The sequence below is a fragment of the Sciurus carolinensis genome, chromosome 1, assembly GCF_902686445.1.
Source record: "Sciurus carolinensis chromosome 1, mSciCar1.2, whole genome shotgun sequence".
Lineage (NCBI taxonomy): Eukaryota > Metazoa > Chordata > Mammalia > Rodentia > Sciuridae > Sciurus > Sciurus carolinensis.
The window spans coordinates 475,905-498,372 of NC_062213.1; the positions used below are offsets into that span (position 1 = coordinate 475,905).

General features: G+C 47.5%; 1 protein-coding gene across 1 annotated transcript; it reads right to left on the reverse strand.

Moving 5' to 3' along the window:
• Nucleotides 1–4,011: 4,011 nt before the first annotated feature.
• LOC124995143 (zinc finger protein 34-like) lies at nucleotides 4,012–14,736 on the reverse strand. The gene is given in 3 exon segments (XM_047567637.1): nucleotides 4,012–10,128; nucleotides 10,131–10,679; nucleotides 13,919–14,736. Coding segments are annotated over 2 exon segments (1,410 nt in total). The 5' UTR covers nucleotides 10,519–10,679; nucleotides 13,919–14,736; the 3' UTR covers nucleotides 4,012–9,106.
• Between the last annotated feature and the right edge of the window lie 7,732 nt (nucleotides 14,737–22,468).

Genomic DNA, 22,468 nt, shown 5'->3' on the forward strand with positions numbered 1-22,468 from the left:
ATAGTAAGGCATTTAAGTCTTTATATTCTCATAATGGCTACCAAGAATTTGCTACTTAGTACTCTTCAAATTTCCTATTGGAAAACATTATGGCCCTCCTGGGATTTAATTCTGTGTACTGTGTATAATCTGACATTTTATAATAAAAAATAGCAATGACTGTAACACATATCTGGATAAAGAAAGATCAATAACTTTGTCACAAAGATCTGTACTTGGTGACCTCTGGATACAAACAGGCAGCTCCAAACCAAGGAAGACCTGAGAAGCTGGGAAGAGGTCCACTGTGCCAAGCAGGTGAAGTTGTCGCCTTCTCCCAGTCAGTCAGGGATGCGGAGGTGGGAAGAGTGCTCCATGCTTTGCTGATGATATCACCAATTAACATGGAACTTCTCCCCAAGCACCGAGCAGACTTCATTAAGAAATGCAAGTTTTCCTGGAATATCTCTGGTCCACAGCACGCCATGCCCAGCTTCTATCGGGGAGGAAGCAGGGGCGCACTCATCCCTTCTCTGGAGGAAGATGGCAGCACAGCAGGGCTCCACTTGGCAGGGCACTCCAGGGTACAGGCTGGGGAGTGCAGGCCACCAGACGCTGCAGTGGGCTGATGGTGGAAGCTGAGAGGGTCTTGCCTGGGAGTTGGACCTGCTCTGGAGCAGAAATGAGAGCAGCACATACTTGGGAGGGCTCCTCCCTGGCCCACCTGGGCAAATGTGGGGAGCATTTTAGGTTTCAGGCTTATAAGTTCCCAAGCTTATAAGCCTCAGGTGAGGTGACGTGAAGTTTGTGGGTCCCAAGATTGTCCTCCCTGAGGGGACCGATGGCAAGTTTGGTTATCCCCAGCATCATTCTCAGGTTCAGTTATTTAATATGAGGACTCAGGATTCACCTTGAAAGCTGGTATCATCCTGGTTACGGGTTTTGTTGGTAGCGCAGAGGTGAAAGGCAGTGCCCATCACAGACCATGCCTGCACCCGCATCAAGCAGAGGTGACAGGGTCCAGTGCAGGGGCTGTGTGGCAGCCTTTGTGGTAGGCAGGTAAACGACTTTGAGTGACTGAGTGCTGGTGACATGACATGGTGCAGCAACTCTGGAAAGCATGGGGCGTACATCAGTGTCCTTTTAGAACTTTATCACATCCCTAGGAATGTATCCTAAGTACATAACTTAAAATAGCAATAAAACCCTAGGATTACACACTGTAAAATAGCATACAGGTGGTCTCCAACTTATTATTCAACTTAGGCCCAAATGGAGGTACAAGCCTGTAATCCCAGGGGGAGCTGAGGCAAGAGGATCACAAGTTCAAGGCCAGTCTCAGCAATTTAGCAAGACCATGGCTCAAAAAATAAAAAAGTGGGCTGCGGTTGTGGTTCAGTGGTGGAGCGCTCTCCTGGCACATGTGAGGCCCTGGGTTCAATCCTCAGCACTACATAAAAAAAAAAAAAAAAAAAAAAAAGGTATTATGTCACCTTCAACTAAATAAAAAAATTTTTTAATTAAAAATAAATACATGAATAAAGCCAGGGATGTTCTCAGTGGTTGAGTGTCCCTGGGTTCGATCCCCAGTACAAAAAAAAAAAAAAAAAAATTTTTTTTTTTTTTTTTTTTTTTTTTGCGGTGCTGGGGATGGAACCCAGGGCTTTGTGCTTGCAAGGCAAGCACTCTACCGACTGAGCTATCTCCCCAGCCCCCCTGCAAAATTTTAACTTAGGACTTTTCAACTTTATGATGGTGTAAAATGACAGTCATTCAGCAGAAACTGTATGCTGAGTTTCCCAGGCCTGTGGCACGCGCCATGGGCCTCTGGTGGTGCTGGGCTGCAGTGAGCAGTGACCCCTTGCAGGCATGCTATCACAGGTGCACATGCTGTGCAGTGGTGCCAAGCTCTGACATTCTGTAGGGCAGGTGTTAAATGCATTTTCAATTTATGGTACGTTCAGCTCACAAGGGATTTTACTGGGACAAGACCTCATCATATGGAGCATTGCATGGTATGTCCAAGTGATACATTTTATAAACTAAAATATGTCCTCTGGATAGAAAGATTGTTGCTATCATAAAGCAAACTATCAGAGTGATGTCATGAAAGGCAGCTGAGTAGGAAGTTCAGGAATCTATCCTTCTACCTCTACAACTACCAAGCTGACAGGGACTGTCAGAAGTAATCTGAAAACTCTTTGAGTCTGGTCAAATGCTTGTAGCATCCAGAGAGAGCTTGAAGAGGTGTGTGGTAAGTTCCAGCAGATTTCCTTGTAGTGCTTGCCAGGTGCCCTTCCCTAGCCTAGAATGGTGGGCAACAAGGATCTTGTCTTCCAGAGACTGGGGCTGTTTTGATGGTTGATTGATGCTCCTGATTACTAGAGGATTGGCATAGAGGCTAGCTATTGATTTTGATCATCTTGGGCTGAAACCATTTAGGTTTGATCCTCTGTAACCCCCTTCCTTCAAAAAAGTTAAAACAACTATCTTAAGCATGTTTGATGAATTAAAGAAAACCATGAACAGAGAACTAAAGGAAATCAAGAAAACTATATATGAACAAAATGAAAATATCAAAAAAGAGAATTTATTTTTAAAAAGAACCAAATAAAAATTCTGGAACTGGAAAGTACAATAACTGAAGTGAAAAACTCACTTGAGGGATTCAACAGCAGATACAAGGAGGCAGAAGAAAGATTAGCAAACTTTAAGACCACTGAAATCAGTCTGAAAAAAGAAAAGAAAAGAAAAACAGACCCTGAGATTCCTGTGGGATAGCATCAAATGTGCCAACATACACATTATAGGATCTCAAAAGGAAAAGAAAAAAGAAGGAAGAAAAGATATTTGAAGAAATAATAGTCCCAAACTTCTAAAATCTGTGGGAAGAGACAGATTTGACTATACACATCCAAAAAACTCAACAAATTCCAAATGGGATAATCCCAAATCCACAGAGACACATTAGAGTCAAATTGTTGAGACTCAAAACAAATTCTGAAAGTACCACGAGGGTCCTGACTAAGAGCAACAGCAGACTTGTTCTCAGAAACTGTCGAGGCCAGAGGCAGTGGGTGACATATTTACCAGCCTGAAATGAAAAAAACAGTAAACCAAGAATTCTATATCCAGCCAAACTACCCTTCAGGAATGAGGGGGAAATCAAGATACAGCTAAGATAAAGAACAGCTGAGGAAATCGATTGCCAGTAGATCTGCTTCACATGAAATCTGAAGGGAGACTTTCAGGCTAACAGGAAAGGACTTTAGAGGCAACCCTAAGTCGTGAGAAATAAAAAATACTAGTAAAGGTAACTACATAGGTAAATGTAAAAGCCAACATCACTGTGCTTTTTGGTATGGTTTGTGGTTTCTCTTTTTCCTATGTGATTCACTAGAAAAACACACTTAGAAAAAAACATAAATCTGTTAATGAACACAATGTATAAAGATGTGGACTTTGACAATATAAAGAGGTAAGGATAGGGGTGCATAAGAACAAGTGTTCATACTTTTAAAATTAAGTTGATATCAACCAAACTAGCTTAAGAAGTTGGCCATAAATCCCAAGGTAACCAATAAGAAATAAGAGAAAATGAATAGACATAACTGAACAAGGCATGGTGGCCATGCCTATAATCCCCAGCAACTCGGGGGATTGAGACAGGAGGATCATGAGTTCAAAGCCAGCCTCAGCAAAAGGAGAAGCTAAGCAACTCAGTGAGAACTTCCTCTAAATAAAATGCAAAATAGGGCTGGGGGTGTGGCTCAGTGGTCAAGTGCCCCTGAGTTCAATTCCCAGTACCAACCCCCCCAAAAAAGACATAACTGGGAAGAAGACTGCAGCAGTAATCAAAAATCCCCCAACACTGGTGTGGTGGTATATGCTTTATTTAATTCCAGCAATTCAGGAGGCTGAGGCAGGAGTGTCCCAAGTTCAGGGTCAGCCTGACCAACTTAGTCAGAACCTATCTTAAAATAAAAAGGGTCAAGAGTGAAGCACTGCAAAAAAAAAAAAAAAGAGGGGAAACCTAGTAAAACAAATTCAAAAGCATATTTAAGGTATTATACAACATGGCCAAGTAGGATCTGTTTCTGGAATGAAATATGGCAACATATGGAGATTGATTGATATGATCATCACACTAATAGAATAGAGAAGACCCACTTATCATCTCCACTGAGGCAAAAAAGGCATTTCACAGAATTTAACACTGTTTCATGATAAAAACACTCAATAATCTAAAATTAAAAGGGAATTTCATCTACATGAGGAAGGGTGGGTGAAGAACCAAACACTGCACACCACAGAGAAGCCTAGAAGCCTTAAGATCGGTAACAACATAAGGATGCCCACTTTGGCCTCTTCTATTCAACACAATAATGGAAATTCTAGCTAGAGAAGTTAGGCAAGAAAAGGAAGCATTAGGCATCCAAACTGGAATGAAATAGAAGTAAAATTATATCTCAGTCCAGAGCTGGCAATGATCTTCTATGAAGAGAACCCTCAAGACTGCTCAAAAAAGTACATAAGAGCTAACCAATGAATTTAGCAAAGTTGCAGGACATAAAATTAAGGCACAAATATTCCTGAAAAAATAAAAAGGAAATGAAAAAACAATTTCATTCATAGTAGCATTAAAAGGAATAAAGAGGCAAAAGATTCATACATAGAAAGTACAAAATATCACTGAAAGTTGAAAAACATGAATAACTGGAAACATATTCCATGCTCATCATTTGGAAGACTTAGTATCGTTAAGGTGATAACAGTATCCTAACATTTTTTGCAGATTCAAAAAAACCCATCCTAAGTTTCATGTGAAACATCAAGGGACTCCAAATAACCAAAATAATCCTGAAAAAGAAGAACAAATTGGAGAACTCACACATCCTAATTTCAAAACTTAATACAGAGTTATAATAATGAAAACAGCATGGATGTGCCTTTGTCTTAGTTCATTTTATGTTATGTTACTATAACAAAACACCTGAGGCTGGATAGTTTATAAAGAAAAGAGATTTACTTACCTCAAAGTTCTAGAGATTCAAAAGCATGGTGCCAGGTACTTCTTAGTTCTGGTGAGGGCCTCATGACAGATGACATCACAGAGGAATTCAAGGAAGGTACCAGGCTCCCTTATAACAATTTTTTTGTACAGGGGATTGAATGTTCCACCATCTCAACACCATCACACTGGGCACCAATAACAAACCACATCAAACCACAGCATTCTACCCCTGAACCCCAAGCTTCATCATGTCCTTCTCACAGTACAAAATAAACACATCCAATCCCCAACAGTCCCAAGAGCTAAGCTCTTTCCAGCATTGCTCAAAAGTCCAAGTCCAAAGTTTCATTCAAGACTCAAGGTAGACCCCTTCCAGTAGGAAGCCTATAAAATAAAAAAGTCACATACTTCCAAGACACAAAGGCAGGACAGGGAGGGTAGACATTTCTAGATATCCGCCAAGCAAAACCCAGCAGGGCACTAAATCTTAAAAGTTTGGGCAGCATCCTGTGCACACTGTGGGGCACAGGGGCCCCCAACTGCTCTTCCCTCAGGAGGGGAGGCCAGTGCCACGGCTTCCCTGGCTGGCTTTGCAGATGCCAGTGCATCTACCTTTCTGGGGTCTCAGAAGTGGTGGTCCTACTCCAGAGGCTGCACTAGGCGTGGCGGGGAGAAACCCTGAAGCAGGCCTGTCTGGCGCCCAGCATTTCCTTTAAAGCTTGGTGGAAGCGTCTGTGACTGCAGCTCTAGCATCCTGCACGCCAGCAGAGCCAACTCCTTCTGGAAGTCACCAAGGTCTACTGGTTGCTCCCTGAAGAGTGGCAGATCAGCCATGCCTGGGTCTAGAAACTTTGGAGCACTTCCCTAGAAAGCAGGAAGCTGATCCAGGGGCGGCCCTGGGCAGTGAGCCGCGGAGACTGCCCAAGGGTATTCCACCATGCCTTCCTGCCCTGTGAAGGGGAGCAGCCTCTAGACCCCCATGCACACTCTGGCTCCCTTTCGTTCCCAGCACCTGAGCAGCAAGTGGCCACAGGCCACACCTGCATCCTCACAGCTTCGTCTTTGCTCTTTTCCTGGACAATCTGCGCATTTTCCAGATGTTCCCACTCTGCTCCCCTTTGTCCCTGAGTCTGAGCATGAACAGTTGAAAGTAACCAGGCAGCAGCCTAAATGTCTTGTTCAGAAATGTCCCCATCTTCACAGTGTTAGGGTGGGCCCACCACAAAGCCCTCCTGGACACAATGCAGTGAGATCCTCACAATGGCCTTTACTCTAGTGCCCAGCAGGATAGTCTTATTTCTATCAGCATTCTGATCATAAACACTTAACCAATCTCTCAAAATTTCTAGCTTCTTATCTACTAAGCCCTCACCAGAATCACCCATAATCCTCCACTTACAGCATTCTAGGCTGTTCCTCCAGTCTCTTCCAACCTGTGCCCATTACCCAGTTCCAAAGTCCCTTCCATATTTTCAGGTGCCATTATGGCAAATACCCCATTCTCAGTACCAATCTCCTGTCTTAATCCACTTCCTATTACTATAACATAATACCTTTTTTAAAACAAGGTTATTGTATTTTTATACCTTTATTTATTTTTATGTGGTGATGAGATCAAACCCAGTGCCTCACATGTGCTAGGCAAGTGCTCACCACTGAGCAACAGCCCCAGCCCCACATAATGCCTTCTAGTCACCCATAACCTCCATTCTCAAGAGAACTCTGGGCCCTGAGACCTGAGCTAATTCCTGCAAGGATGGCTCCCCACTCCTTACCTAATCACCTTTCCCTAGGCTCCACCTGCTGAGAGACCCAGTCCCCTGACATCACCACATTCGGTACCAGGCCTCCTGCATTTGACCCTCAGCCAGAGAAGCCACGTTCAACCTTGTCACAGTGGCATAAGGATAGGCATGCCGAGTGGAAGAAAATAGTGCAGAACTGAATTCTCACGGACATGACCCATTGATTTTCAGCAACGACTAAATGTTTGGGTCCCCCAAATTCACATGCTTAAGTCCTAACCCCACTGGGGCTGTACGTGGAGATAGGGCTTCTGAGAAGGTGGTAAAGATTAATTCGATAAGCTCATAGGGGTGGCCCTGATCCAACAGGGCTGTTGCTTTTCCCCTTAGGTGCCAGGGATTGAACCCAGTGCTCTACACTGAGCTTCTACGCTGAGCTCCACCCACTCCAGCCCCGCCCCCTTTGTATTCTGGGCCCCACTAAGTGACCCAGGCTGGCCTCAAACTTGGAATCCCTACCTCAGCCTCCTAAATTGCTGGGATTACAGGTGTGAAGCGCCATGCCCAGCGAGGGTTGTTGCTTTTGAGAGGAAGGGACACCAGCCTCTTTCTCTCTGCCCTGTGAGGACACAGAAAGAAGGCAGCCATCTGCGAGTCAGGAAGAGAGCCCTCACAGGACTAACTGGAACCTTCACCTGGACTTCAGCCTCCATGACTGTGAGAAATAAACCTGAGTGGTTAAACCATCCAGCCTGTGGTACTCTTGTGGCAGCCTAGCTGACTGACGATGCATTCAGCACGGAAGGGAAAGTCTGTTGACAACACTGCTGGGAAACTGGGTATCCACACATAGGAGAATGGCGTTAGACTCACCTTATGCCATATGCAAAAATTAGCTCTAAATAGACCAAAGACCCAAAATGTAAGACCTAAAGCTATAAATTCCTTAGAACTATACACAATAGAAAAACTTCATGACCTCGTGCTTGGAAATGATTCCTCACATGTGACACCTAGAAGCATAGGCAATAAAAGAAATAACAGATAACCTGAACTTCATCAGAATTGAAAATTTTGTGCATCACAGGACACTACCATGAGAGTGAAAAGATAGCTCACAAAATAGGAGAAAATATTTTCAAATCATGTATCTGATAAGGGATTAATATCCAAGGATATGAAAACTACTACAACTCACCCAAAATAAAAAGACCCAATTTAAAAATGGGCAAAGAACTTGAATAGACATTTATCCAAAGAAAATATACGAATGGTCAGTAAACACCTGAAAGTATGCTCAACATGACTGGTCATTAAGGAAATGCAAATCAAAACCGCAGTGCCACTTCACGGCTCTGAGGATGGCTGCTATGAAAAGCAGAAGAGAACACAGGCTGGTGGGGGTGCGAAGGTAGGCAGCTCCTGCGGCAGCTCCTGCGGCAGCTCCTGCGGACCCAACACTCGGCTGCAGGCTCCGACGCAGAGGTCCTGAAAGCCAGGCTCCACACACATCCTACAAGGACCTCAACATCGAGTGCACACCCAGTGTCCAGCCACAGGCGGAATCCTACATCTGCAAAAGGAAGGGAGTGGCGATACAGGCTGAACGCCCGGAGCCTGGACCACAGTGCTGGGGAACACAGGCAGACATTCAGGACTCCTCTTGCATGAGGTTCCTAAGAGGTAAATTCAGAGACAGAATGAGCGGAGGTTACAGAAGCAATACCTGGGAGAGCTGCTGTTTAAGAGGCAGAGTTTTGGGGCTGTGGCTCAGTGGCAGAGCGCTTGCCCAGCACGTGTGAGGCACTGGGTTCAAGCCTCCGCACCACATAAAAATGAATAAATAAAATAAAGACATTGTGTCCATCTACATCTACAAGTTAAAAAAAAAAAAAAAAAGAGGCAGAGTTTTGTTCGGGACACCAGAAGGCGGCTGGAAACAGCAGTGAGGGTCACAACTCTGTACATGTGCTCAATGCCACCGCTGCACCTTTGAAAATGACTGGTGGAAAATTTTATGTTATACATATTTTACCGCTATAATAAATAAAAAGCAATTTTTAACTCAGTGACATGGAAAAGAATGAATACGTTACTTTTTGTAATTACAGTACGTAAAAATGTGTCCTGTGTGAACAAAGTTCTCTCTAGCGTGGGTTTCGTGACACGGAAAACAGCCACGGTGGAGGAACTTCTTTTCCGCGGACAAGCACACGAGCGTCTTCCTTTTCCTTTTTCTGGCGCTCAGCATTTCCTTCCCCAAGTCTCCACGCGGGCGAGGTTACAGGAGCTTGGGTTTCCGTCTCTCCGAGGGAGTACGTACCCTTCTGGGCCACGAGCCGAGGCCTCTGTAACCAACACAGCGGCCTCACCCCACCGAGCGCTCAGCGGCGGAGGTCGCTGCGCAGGTGCGTCCTGCGGCGCTGGCACTTGGCACTGTGGCGGGAGGCCTTCCGCACGCGCCGCACCGGTGGGGCTGCTCGCCCGTGTGCGCCCTGCGGCGCTGGCACTCGCTGGCGCTGTGGCGGAAGGCCTTCCGCACGCGCCGCACCGGTGGGGCTGCTCGCCCGTGTGCGCCCTGCGGCGCTGGCACTTGGCGCTGTGGCGGGAGGCCTTCCGCACTCGCTGCACTGGTGGGGCTTCTCGCAGGTGTGCGCCCTGCGGCGCTGGCACTTGGCACTGTGGCGGAAGGCCTTGCCGCACGCGCCGCACTGGTGGGGCTGCTCGCCCGTGTGCGCCCTGCGGCGCTGGCACTTGGCACTGTGGCGGAAGGCCTTGCCGCACGCGCCGCACCGGTGGGGCTGCTCGCCCGTGTGCGCCCTGCGGCGCTGGCACTTGGCGCTGTGGCGGGAGGCCTTCCGCACTCGCTGCACTGGTGGGGCTTCTCCCAGGTGTGCGCCCTGCGGCGCTGGCACTTGGCACTGTGGCGGAAGGCCTTGCCGCACGCGCCGCACCGGTGGGACTCCTCGCCCGTGTGCGCCCTGCGGTGCTGCGCCAGGTACGCGCTCTGGCTGAAGGCCTTCTTGCAGTCACTGCAGGCGTAGGGCTTCTCCCCGCGGTGTGACCACTGGTGCTGAAGGAGCCTGGAGCTGTTGTGGAAGGCCCTGCCACACTCGGCGCAGCTGTAGGGCCTCTCGCCCGTGTGGATGCGCTGGTGCTGGAGGAGGTGCGTGCTCTGGCTGAAGACCTTACCGCAGGCGGTGCACTCGTAGGGCTTCTCTCCGGTGTGGCTTCTCTGATGTTCGACAAGTTTGGTTTTCTGGATGAAGGCTTTCTCGCACTGGTTGCATTTATAGGGCTTCTCTCCGGTGTGAATTCTCTGATGTTGGATCAGGTTAGAGCTTTGAGTGAAGCCTTTGCCGCATTCTTTGCACTCAAAGGGCTTCTCCGGCGGTGAGTCCGGCGGTGCCGAATGAGGATGGAGCCGTCGCCGAAGGCCTTCCCGCACTCGGCGCACTCGTAGGGCTTCTCCCCGGTGTGGATGCGCTGGTGCTTCACGAGGTTGGGCCTCTGGCCGAAGGCCTCCCCACACTCGCCACACTGGTAGGGCTTCTCCTCATGATGAAGCCGCTCGTGTTTGACAAGGTTGGCACTGTACCTGAAGGTCTTCTCGCAGTGACCACAATAATGCAGTTTTTTTCCAGCGGGAATTTTCTGATCTTCTCTAACAACTAAGTTTGAATTTATGATTTCTCCTGCATCATGAACTGTATTTGATTTTTTTTGCCTGGTGCACATGTTTATGGTTGTTGAGGTACACTCTTGGGTCACTTTGCTCATATGTATCACAGTTGTGAGGTCTCTGATCCGTGCACAGGTTGACCCCAACCTGGGGCCCACAGCCCAGGCTGCTCTCCTTGCTGGTCGGTGTGACTGGCCTGGGACCGCTCTGCCACTCTCTCTTGTCCAGGCTCCCCTCGCACTCAGTGCTGGTCCCACGGCTGAAACAGCAAACAGGGCTCATTCAGAGACAGAAGGAAGGCAGGAAGCTGCTGCTGACCGCTGCATACCAGTCGGCAGTCTCCAGAACTGCAGCCCTGCAGATGTAGCCAAGACTCGGAGGCCCCAGGTCCTTGCCCAGGCCCACAGCCATGCAGCACCGGAGCATTAAAACCAGACCTGTGCTGCCAGAGTGGACCGCAGGACACCTATGCCCAACAGTGCAAAGGGACAGAAGACAAAGGCTTCACAGCACCCTGGAAACCAGAGCAATGAGGGGCTCCAAAAGTCACAGATGATGAATGACAAAGAAAAAGTGAGGCCAAGGAAGTCTGAGGGCACCCCAAAATCCGTGGCAGGGCAGATATTGGCACATGCCTGGCAGCCCTGCAGGAGGAAGGTGGAGGGACTTTGGCTCCCCCAGAAGGTCACTGCCATTCCCAAGGGTTTCCCTGAAGGCCTGAAGGTCCCACCTACATGACCACCTGCTCCTCCAACTCAAGACACCTGTATGGAATGCTCTCTGGTACCTTCAGACCTCCATGCATCTCAACACTCAGCCCAGAAGTGGATACTGACAGGATACAAGTGGGTCCCCTCAGAGCCGACACCAGCAGCCCACTCAGGACCCACCAGTCCTAGCCCTGATTTGCCCACTGAATACCCGCTTTCTGAGCCTGGGTTTCCTACCTGAAAAGCAGGGGCCATAGCAACATCATGAGAATGACACCAGATTGACTGTCAGCAGCCCAGCACCCAACACAAGGGTCTCAGCCAGCCAGTGATGCCTTTGTCTTCACTGCTCCCTTCCCCCCCTGAGAGGCCTGCTCCACACCCTCAGCCAGGCCCTCGCTGCATGTGGACAGATGCTGATGATGGGCAGCTGGAGAGCTCACTCACAGCCGCAGGAGCACATGCTGGAGCTGCAGCTCTGGAAAGGTCTGGCAGCCTCCTTATAGCCATTTGTGTGGATTCTGTGACCAGCGACTCCACTCTCAGGTCCATACCCACAAACACCACTCCTGTGTGCCAGGGGTGCAGGCATAAGTACCCCAAACTGGGAACTGCCAAGAGTCCTCCACACGTAGAGGGAAGACAAATCACAGTACATTTACACGACAGAACACTGGCAACAAAACAGACCTAACTGCTGCTGTGTGAACCAGGGACACGCGGAGCTCAGCAGAAGGCGCCTTCAGGCATCCAAGAGCAGCCTCTTGCGACTCTATGGGGAGCAGTGGGAAAGGATGGAGGAGGCCCCAGGCTCCTGAAAGCCATGCTTTTCCATAAAAATTCACTGAGCTATCAACTTAGGGTTCCTCCCATTCTATAAGCATCTTCAAATAAGCAAATTTGCAAAAGAAAAATTCAGGTCTGTTGATCCAGCAGTTCCTTCTGAGGACATGATCACACAAGTGCTAAAGATGATCAGGACATGTCCACAGCAGCAAAAGTGGACAGGACCTTCTGGTTGGCAGTTACACAGACGGCCCGACCACCCACCCATGCACAGAAAGGTAACCATGCTCAGTGGCCGGGTGGGCACAGGGTCTTTCCAATTAGGAGGCAGAGCTCTATGCTGGGCTGGGGCTCAGTGTACAGCAGCTGCTTAGCATGCAGGAGGCCCTAGGTCTAGTCCCCAGCAACACACACCACCCAACACACAGACACCAAAAAGAAGCAGTGCTTGTACACAGGGGTAGGAAGGCCATCACAGAAAGGGAGCAGCCAGGGGCTGGGGCTGTAGCTCAGTGGCAGAGTGCTTGCCTAGCATGTGTGAGGCACTGGGTTTGATCCTTAGCACCACATAAAAATAAGCAAATAAAATAAAGACAAACTGTCTATCTACAACTACAAAAAAGTACTTTAAAAAATATTAAAAAAAAAAAAAAAAAAGAAAGGGAGCAGCCAGGAGTACTCCAGAACACAACTGGGTCTTGGCCATGAGATACAGGATGATGGCGCTCTAATAGTCTACTTGATTTCAAGAAGGGGAATGAAATGATGGTCTCATCACTACACCCTAGTCTGACCCTGCTCTGAGGACAGGGCTCCTCAGTTCCCAGGCCCAAGCCTCCCCTCCAGCACCCTCCCTAACTGGCTCTGCCTGGAAGCCTGTCCCACTCTGCTCCACAACACTGCCACCACTGCCTCCCTAGAAGATTTTGCTCAAGTCTCCCACCAAGGCATCCAGGTGACAGAGGTGATCGGGGCACCAGTAGGGGCTGTGCAAGTCACCTGAGCTGGCCCTGATCCATCACCCCCAGACTCCTGAGTCATTAACCAGACACCCTGAACCCCAACAAATGTTGGTGCAGTGACCAAGCTGGGAAACGACTCCCCTCACACAGCTGAGTGGTGGACTCTTGGGTGTTTTTTCCCCTTGGCATCCCGCGTGTCCAGAACCCATGGCTCGTCCCCTTGCCCCAGCTGTAAGATCACTCCAGGCTTGGGACCTGTAGGGCCTGCTCCTGGGGAGGAGACAAGGCCCTGGTTGGTACTGAGATGCAAGGCTGTGCTGCAGGCCATCTTGCCCTGGGGCTGCTGGGGGAGGGAAGCACAGGTAGAGGGTGGTGGTAGCCTGTACACCCTCTGGGGGCGCTGGGAATGGGCTGGAGGTGGTCATGAAGATGGAGGCCTGCGACTGGGAACAGAGCTCAGGGCCTCTCCACCAGGAGGCACAGAGCTCCCCTGAGGAGGGGCCTGCCTCAGGCCTGCAGCAGGACCTCAGAGGAGGGGTGGGCTGACTCTGAGGGACCCTGCACAGCCTGTCGCACCTCTCCTCTGAGCAGGCCTTTCTGGACCAGTGCAGCAGTGCCACCTTCAGGTGCATGGGTGAGGGTCCCAGCCCACCCTTGCTGAGCCCTCAGACCCACAGGCTATTCCCAGAGCGGAGGCCTGCTCAAGGGCCTTACCCAGTGAGACCAGGTTCTTGTAGGTCTCCAGCGTCACATCCCTATAGAGGCCCCTCTGGGCAGGGCCAAGGTGACTCCACTCGTCCTGGGAGAGGAGCACAGCCACATCCTTGAAGGTCAACTCAGTCTGAAACAATAGGACCCAGCCACAGCCCCAGGTGTGGCCCAGGGTGAGCACCAGGGGCAACACAAGCCCGCCAAGGGCAGCAGCAGGCCACCCCAGGGTGGTCCTCCTCTGCTGTCAGCACCCAGACCAGAGACACCCGACAGCATTTTCTGAGAAAATCCTCCGTGGAGAAAACCCTGTGCCTGGAGAACACACTTACCTGGAGCGAAGCAGATGGGAACAGGGCCTCCATCACCTATGCCCTGGGCTCCTGCAGGCAGTGGGGCTCCTGCAGTCACTCAGGTGCTGAGGGGAGAGAAAGGGACACAGGAAGACCCCGCCCTGCCCCCTTCTTCACTGCCAGCCACTCAGGGTGGTACCCTCATGCTGCGGCACGGCTGGCCTTCCAGGCACCGACCTACCCTTGCCTGCCCCAGACCCATGGCCCTGCCCACCAAGATGGTCCCTCACTGTGTGTGGAGGGATAAAGACAAAACAAGGAGATTTGAAACAAAATGAAACAAAGGCACAGGGCAAAGGAAATGCACAGAACATACAAACAAAACCAGTAGAAGCAAATCCAAATAAATGAGTAACAGTAAGAAATAAAATTAGACTTACAAGAAGCAAGAAACTCTCCAATTAGATGCACACAATGTACCTGTGCACCCTAAAATAAATTAAGCAACACAGAAAGGCCGAATGTGAGATCAGACACTAATTAAATAGAGCTGCTGTAGCTATTGACCTTTTCTTCATCTTTCAAGTTTTTTATTGAAGAATGAAACTTACATAGAGAAGCCAACAAATCCTGAGTGTACAGCTGGACAGTCACAAACTGCTCACCCACAGTACCAGGACCTGCTGCCAGACACCCTCCTGGCCCTGCAGCCTCTGTCCTGACCCCACAGGTCAGCTGCTGGACTTCATGTACACCAGACAGTCTCTGCCTGTGTTTTCCCTGAGTGTGGAGCACATGGTTAGCTATGTTTACACCAGTAAAAATAGAACTGATGCAGGGCACACTGGACACACCTATAATCCCAGAGACCAGGAGGCTGAGGCAGGAAGATCTTAAGTTCAGAGTCACTCTCAGCAACTTAGGGAGGCCCTAAGCAATTTAGTGAGATCCTGTCTCTAAATAAAACACAAAAAGGGCTAGGGATGTGGCTCAATGGGGTTAAACACTTCTGGGGTCCAATCCCTGGTACCAAAACAACAACAACAAATACAGGGTTGTTTTTTTTCTTTTTTTTTTCAAATATACATTGAATATCACCAAAAAAAAAAAAAAAAAAAAAAAAACCACAAACCAGGTAATGGAGAAAGCTTTAGCAAATTCCAAAGACCAATATCACTTGGCAAAACATTCTCTGACCATTTGTTGTTGAACTAGAGATATCTGATAGACACACTCCCTCCCCCGAAAAGTACAGAGAAATGGAAACCAATGTGGGAAAAGGTCCAAGGAAGGCAACTCAAAGAAAATGTGTGTCCTTAAATACGCCTGTTTTCACTCAAGAGACTGTAATAAATGATCTAAGCATCAACAGGAAATCACACACAAAATAAAGTAATTCAAGGAAAAAGGTGAAATAGCATAAAGAAAACACAAGTTAAAGACACAAAACAATCTCAACACTGGTTCTTTGGAAATGTCATTAACATACCCAAAGTCTGGCAACTTCACTTAAGGGAAGAAAAAGTGATGGAAAAGAAAATACTATCATGAAAAAAGAAGAAGACATAAAGTGAGATACCACCCCAAATGTGGCCCAAGGCCTGGAGTCCTCAGCAAAACAATAAGGACACAGGAGAAGCATGTGCAAGGGCCAGTGGCAGGTCAGTGATGCTGCCTCTACTGCTGGCCAGCATCCTGACCAGTGCACCACGTCTCAGAAAAAGGGCACACAAGCTCCAAGTAATGGAATAAAAAAGACAAAATCGCCAATGTGGGGGCTGGGGTTGTGGCTCAGTGGTAGGGCGCTTGCCTGCCATGTGTGAGGCCCTGGGTTCAATACCAGCATGCTTATAAATAAATAAAATTAAGTAAAAGATTCATTGACAAATAAAAATATATTTAAAGTTTTCCATTGTGTGAGAATGATAATGTTGTCTGCCTGGAAAACTAAATAGTGTCAATCCACAGCATCCCCTTCACTCACGGTGCAGGGGATGGAACCCAGGGGCACTGCCCCCAAGCCACACCCCCAGCACTCTTTATTTTTAGACAGGGTCTCACTAAGTTGCTGAGGCTGGCCTTGAACTTGCCAACCACCTGCCGTGGCCTCCGAGTTGCTGGGATTACAGGTGTGCCCCACCACGCCCAGCCAACAGAACAACCTTTTATGTCAAACATAATTAAAAGAAGTCCTACATACCAGCAATCAGCAACCAAAAGCTGACACTACAACACCTATGAAAACCATACAGTACCTAAAAGCCTAACAAAAAATATGTTACTGGGAGCTGCGCTGCACACCCAGCTACTCAGAAATCTGAGGCAGAGGATCACTTGGACCCAGGAGTTTCAGACCAGTCTGGGCAACATAGTGAGATCCTGTCTCAAAAAAAAAAAAAGAAAGAAAAGAAAAAGAAAAAGTACGAAATGAACAAAATAACAAAACTTTATTAAAAGATCTTAAAGACCTAAAGAGAAACAAAAATTATAAACAGTAAAGAACTGAATATAACAAAGATGTCAATTCTCCCTAAATTGCAATTATCCTGTGCAATTACAATAAAATTTTCCAAAGGACATATGAAGTGAGACCACAATGTCTCTAAATATCACATGAAAGAATAATGATCTGAGATTAATCAAGGCAATGCCAAAAAGAGCCCAAGGAAACAGAGGTTTGCCATACTAGACACCAAGGTTCAGGCTACAGCACTGAACCCTGAGGGGTAATCAGCAGTGGCCAAGGATGTGTGCACACTCAATAAGTGTGCTGGCACAACTGGTTTTCCACAGGAAAATAAAGTAGATTTCTGCCTTCTATGGTACCTAAATACATATTTCAGGCAGCTCGAGGATCTAAATGTTTTTTATAAAGTCTATGCAGGAAAAGATTGTACAATTTGACTCCATCAAAAAGAAAAAAAGTCTCGTACAAGATACGGCAAAATTTTTTAAAAAGCTGCAGAGTGAAAAGACATTTGCAAACAAGCATAAATATATAGAATATATTTCTTAATAATTTAAAGGCACTCAGTTTTTTAAAAATGAGGCCTGGGGACATAGCTCACTGGAAAAGCATTTGCCTAGCAAGACTGAGGCCCTGGGTTCAATCTCCAGCACTACCGAAATAAAACAAAACAGAAGAATTGCAGGGTATGGTGCATACCTGTAATCCCAGCAACTTGAGAGGCTGAGGTAGCAGGATCACAAATTTCAGGCCAATCTCAGCTTAGTGAGACCCTGTCTCAAAAACAAGTGGAGGGAGTCAAGGACGTCGCTTTGTGGTACAGCACTCCTAGGTTCAATCCCTAGTACGTGGGGCAGTGGGTGATGACCAGGATATATGACTTGCTAAATCACAGATACATCAAACTGTCCAACACATGTCTGAAAAAGAATTTCAATGTCATTAAGAATTACAGAAATGGGGCTGGAGATGTAGCTCAGTGTAAGAACTCATGCTTAACTCCATAAAACCAGACAAAATGAATTACAGAAATACAAAGTAAAATAAGATTTCTCTCCCCATAGATAGGAAAATATAAAATACTTTGTGATAGCAAATGCTGAGGACATGAGGAGTGTTAACTGGTGGGATTGCTCTGGAAATCTGTCTGATGCTACCTGGTACAGCTGAAACCTGTAAACCTCTCAGGAAATGCAATTCTCAGTTATGTGCCCCATAAAAAATCCTGCTACTGCACTTAAGACTGTTACTACATGACTACATACAAGAAAAAAACTTTAAGTCCCTCAAGGTAACAGGAAATATCACAGCAGTTTAAAGAAACCAAGCATATCAATGTCAAGGAGTTATAAGGTTGAGTAAAGATCTCAGATAGGGTTATCCATAGTATGATAGGTGTGTAGGGTTTTGTTTTGTTTTGTTTTATTTTGTTTTGTTTTTGTACCAGGGATTGATCCCAGGGGTGCTTAACCACTGAGCCACATACCCAACCCTTTTTATTTTTTTCTTTTGAGACAGGGTCTCACTAAGTTGCTTAGAGCCTTGCTAAATTGCTGAGGCTGGCTTTGAAGTTGGGATCCTCCTGCTTCAGCCTCTGGGGTTGCTGAGATTACAGACATGCACCAACAGGACCAACAGTATGTAGGTTATTAAGAGATGAAAGACAACATTAAGTTTATAGTGATATAAGAAAATGGGATGAAGCATATTGATCAGAAAATGGGTGCTTCTAAGGAAGAGTGGGACTGGAATCTTGGGTCTAAACACAGTTTAACTTTTTTTTTTTTTTTTTTTTTTTTTGTATTGGCAGCTCAACCACTGAGCTATATTCCCAGCCCTTTTCATTTCTCAAGATTGTCTCACTAAGTAGCTGAGGTTGATCTCAAACTTGCAATCCTCCTGCCTCAGTCTCCTGAGTTGCTGGGGCTACAAGTATGCACCCTGCACCTGGGTAACAATGTTTTCTTTTAAAAAAATAAATAAATAACAATAAAAAATTTTAAAAAGCTTGAACAAATGTGGTACAATGACAACTGACAATTCAAGCCGCTGGTGTTTGTTAATCCGTTTTGCATAAATGATTTTATTTTAAAAATTTAGATTGGCACCAAAATAGACTGGTAGATCAATGGTACAGAATAGAGGACACAGACACAAACCCAAATAAATACAATTTTCTCATACTAGACAAAGGTGCCAAAAATATGCAATGGAGAAAAGATAGCCTCTTCAACAAATGGTGCTGGGAAAACTGGAAATCCATATGCAACAGAATGAAACTAAACCCCTATCTCTCACCCTGCACAAAACTCAACTCACAATGGATCAAGGACCTTGAAATCAGACCAGAGATCCTGCATCTTATAGAAGAAAAAGTAGGTCCAAATCTTCAACATGTCGGCTTAGGATCAGACTTCCTTAACAGGCTCCCATAGCACAAGAAATAAAAGCAAGAATCAATAACTGGAATAGATTCAAACTAAATAGCTTTCTCTCAGCAAAGGAAACTATCAGCAATGCAAAGAGAAAACCTACAGAGTGGGAGAATATCTTTGCTACTCATACTTCAGATAGAGCACTAATTTCCAGAATCTATAAAGAACTCAAAAAACGCTACACAAAGAATACAAATAACCCAATCAACAAATGGGCTAAGGATATGAACAGATACTTCACAGAAGAAGATCTACAAGCAATCAACAAACATATGAAATAATGTTCACCATCTTTAGCAATAAGAGAAATGCAAATCAAAACTACACTAAGATTCCATCTCACCCCAATTAGAATGGCGATTATCAAGAATACAAGCAACAATAGGTGTTGGAGAGGATGTGGGGAAAAAGGTACACTCATACATTGCTGGTGGGGCTGCAAATTAGTGCAGCCATTCTGGAAAGCAGTGTGGAGATTCCTTAGAAAACTTGGAATGGATCCACCATTTGACCTAGCTGTCCCACTCCTTGGCCTATACCCAAAGGACTTAAAATCAGCATACTACAGAGAGATACAGCCACATCAATGTTCATAGGTTCTCCATTCACAATAGCCAGACTGTGGAACCAACCTAGATGCCCTTCAGTTGATGAATGGATAAAGAATTGTATATATATATACAATGGAATATTACTCAGCTATAAAGAATAATAAAAGTATGGCATTGCAGGCAAATGGATGAAATTGGAGAATATCATGCAAAAAAAATTTATAGAAAAATATTTTTAAAATAATTACTAAAAAACACAAGATGCCTGTAGTCCCAGCAACTCAGGAAGCTAAAGCAGGAGGATCTCAAGTCCTAGGGCAGCCTGGACACCTTAGTGATAACCTGTCTCAAAAAAGCTAAGCAGGGTTGGTGAGATAGCTCAGTTGGTAGAGTGCTTACCTCACAAGCACAAGGCTCTGGGTTCAATCCCCAGCACCGCAAAAAAAAAAAAAAAAGCTAAGCAGGGGGCTGGGGTTGTGGCTCAATGGTAGAGCACGTGCCTAGCATGTGTGAGGCACTGAGTTTGATCTTCAGCACTACATATAAATAAATAAAATAAAGGTCCATTGACAAATAAGGAAAAAAAAAAGAAAGAAAGAAAGAAAAAGAAGCTAGGCAGGGCGTGTCACATGTCATTCCAGCAGCTTGGCAGACTGAGGCAAGAGAATCAAAGCCAGCCTCAGCCATAGCAAGGTGCTAAGTAACTCAGTGAGACTCTGTCTCTAAATGAAGTACCAAAAACAGAAAAAGAAAAAAAAAAAGAAAGAAAGAAAGAAAGAAAAGGGCTGGGGTTGTGGCTCAATGGTAGCGTGCTCTCCTAGTATATGTGAGGCACTGGGTTCAATTCTCGGCACCGCATATAAATGATAATGAATAAAATAAAGGTCCATTAACAACTGAAAAACATAAAAAAAAAAAGCTGGTCACTGGGATGTGGCTCAGTTCAGCTTGCACAGGCTCTGGGTGGGGTGAGGGGCAGGAGGAAGCACAAGATGATAGGGCAAATTAAAAGATTTCAGGTCATTTGAAAAATAAGAATAAAAAATTTGGAAAAAAGACTTGAAGAGCTCAAAGAGAAAAGAGGTTAAGACGGAAAGAAGTTACACCCAATAAAATGAGGAGTTTGGGAAGTGTCTGCTAAAACAAAGTGAGGGGCAGTACCTGTAAGGACCTGGCGGGGGGGGGGGGGAGCATTTATAGAGGAGCGAGTCAGCCCCGGGAAGGGCTACGGGTCATCAGGAGGAAGAGGGGTCAAGAGTATCCCAGGACACAAACTGACCTGTGGGGTGCCCTGCAGAGGGGCCCTGGGGCGTGCATGGGCCCTGTGAGGAGGGACTGTCAAGGGGAGTGGGGTGGGGGCAGAAGGAATGACCCCGGGGTCGGGGGTATAGGAATGCCGGGTGAATGTGGCAACAGGGAGACTAGGTTGGGGGTCCGGATGGGGCCTGCCCAGGTCCCCCGGGCAGGGGTGCTGTCAGTTGGGGAAGGGCCCGTCCGGGTCCCCGGGGCAGGGGTGCTGTCAGTTGGGGAAGGGCCCGTCCGGGTCCCCGGATGCTGTCAGTCGGGGAAGGGATGGTCCGGGTCCCCGGGGCGGGGGGTGCTGTCAGTCGGGGAAGGGCCCGTCCCGGTCCCCCAGGGCGGAAGGCGCGGTCGATGGCTCGGCTGACCCGCGCCCTGAAGGTCGCTGGCAGGGTCTGTCGGCAGAGGGACCGCACTCACCTCAGCGCCGCGGGGGAGCGGCCATCGGACCCCGCCCTGCGGCCGACCAATCAGTGCCGGGGCGGAAGTGACGCGAGGCCTAGCCCTCTCCTGGCCGGACCCCAAGCACCGCCCGTCCGCTCTGGGAAGGGGGAGCGGAGTCTCCTTGTCCGCCTCCGTGGCTCTCAAAGTCTCCCGGAACCGTGAGCCGCCACACGGTTGGTCGGTGCTGGGCATGATACCCAGCTCCTCACCCATGCCAGGCAAATGCCCGGTGTAGTCATTCCTTTCTGATGAATTCTCCCTAGTGAGCAATGAAAACCGCCAGAGTCTAGCAGCGGGAAACACCCTTTCCTGGGACAAGAGGTTGCTTCTGGACAAAGCAGCCTGTTTAATCCACTGTCCCCAACCTTGAATGTAAATGGGGGCCAGTGTCCCCTCCGACTAAAACGGGCTTTTGAGCACCACTGCTCTGGAGCAAGCCCTCCCAGAGAGCGTGTCCCTCGGCCAAGACCTGACCCCACTTTGCCAAAAAGGGAGCAGGAAAGCCGCGGCAGCTTATGGCTCAACCACACCTAGTGCTCTATCACTCTTCCAGGTGCCTCCCCACCAATCCCTCAGCAACACCTTCATCTGCAACCCAGGAATCTGGGGTTCCCTCTGCGAGCACAGGAAGGCCTTGTCATTCAAGGACCCTGACTACAGCTGCAAGACACAAGTGGGGTCAGCCATCTTCAGAACTGCCTGGCATAAGATTGACCGGCTCACACTTGATGCTATTCAGCATGACACTGTTTACGTGCAAGATGCCGCGGGCCAACAGGAAGCTCATTTGTTCTGGTGAAAATTAACCTGTCTTCCTCTGGCAGATCAGCTGTTTCCAACCTGTGGTTTCCCAGGAGCACCACTCTTCTTGACAGAGGGAAATATCAGGCTCAAAATACTCTACCTACATTCTCTTAAGTGCTCAAATCAAACTAACATACTTTTCCTGGTGGCCTTCTTTGCCTGGAGCAGGTAGGGCCACAAGCCAACTGCTTGTTGTCCAGTCTAAGGTTCTACATAGTTGGACAAGACCTAGAGTGGACAGGGACCCATGGTACACACACTGCAAACACCTATCAGTGTTCAAAAAGGGTAACTTTGCCGTGTATAGACCTGGGATGAAGAACAGCAGCCCCAAACCTAGGACCCTCCACTCTGCAAGTGACCACCCCTCAACCCATCCTACTTGTGCAGGGAGCTGCCTGCTCTTGATAACCTGCACAAGGATAGTTAGACCATATCAGATCCAGATTCACATCCCAACTCTGTAAGGCAGCTCCCATACGGTTGGCACCTGCAACTGTACTAAGGAAAAGCTTCACAAGAACATAAAAGGAAATGTGCCATTTGAAGGGGAACTTGTTGCTTAAGTCAAATACAGGGCTGCTTTCAG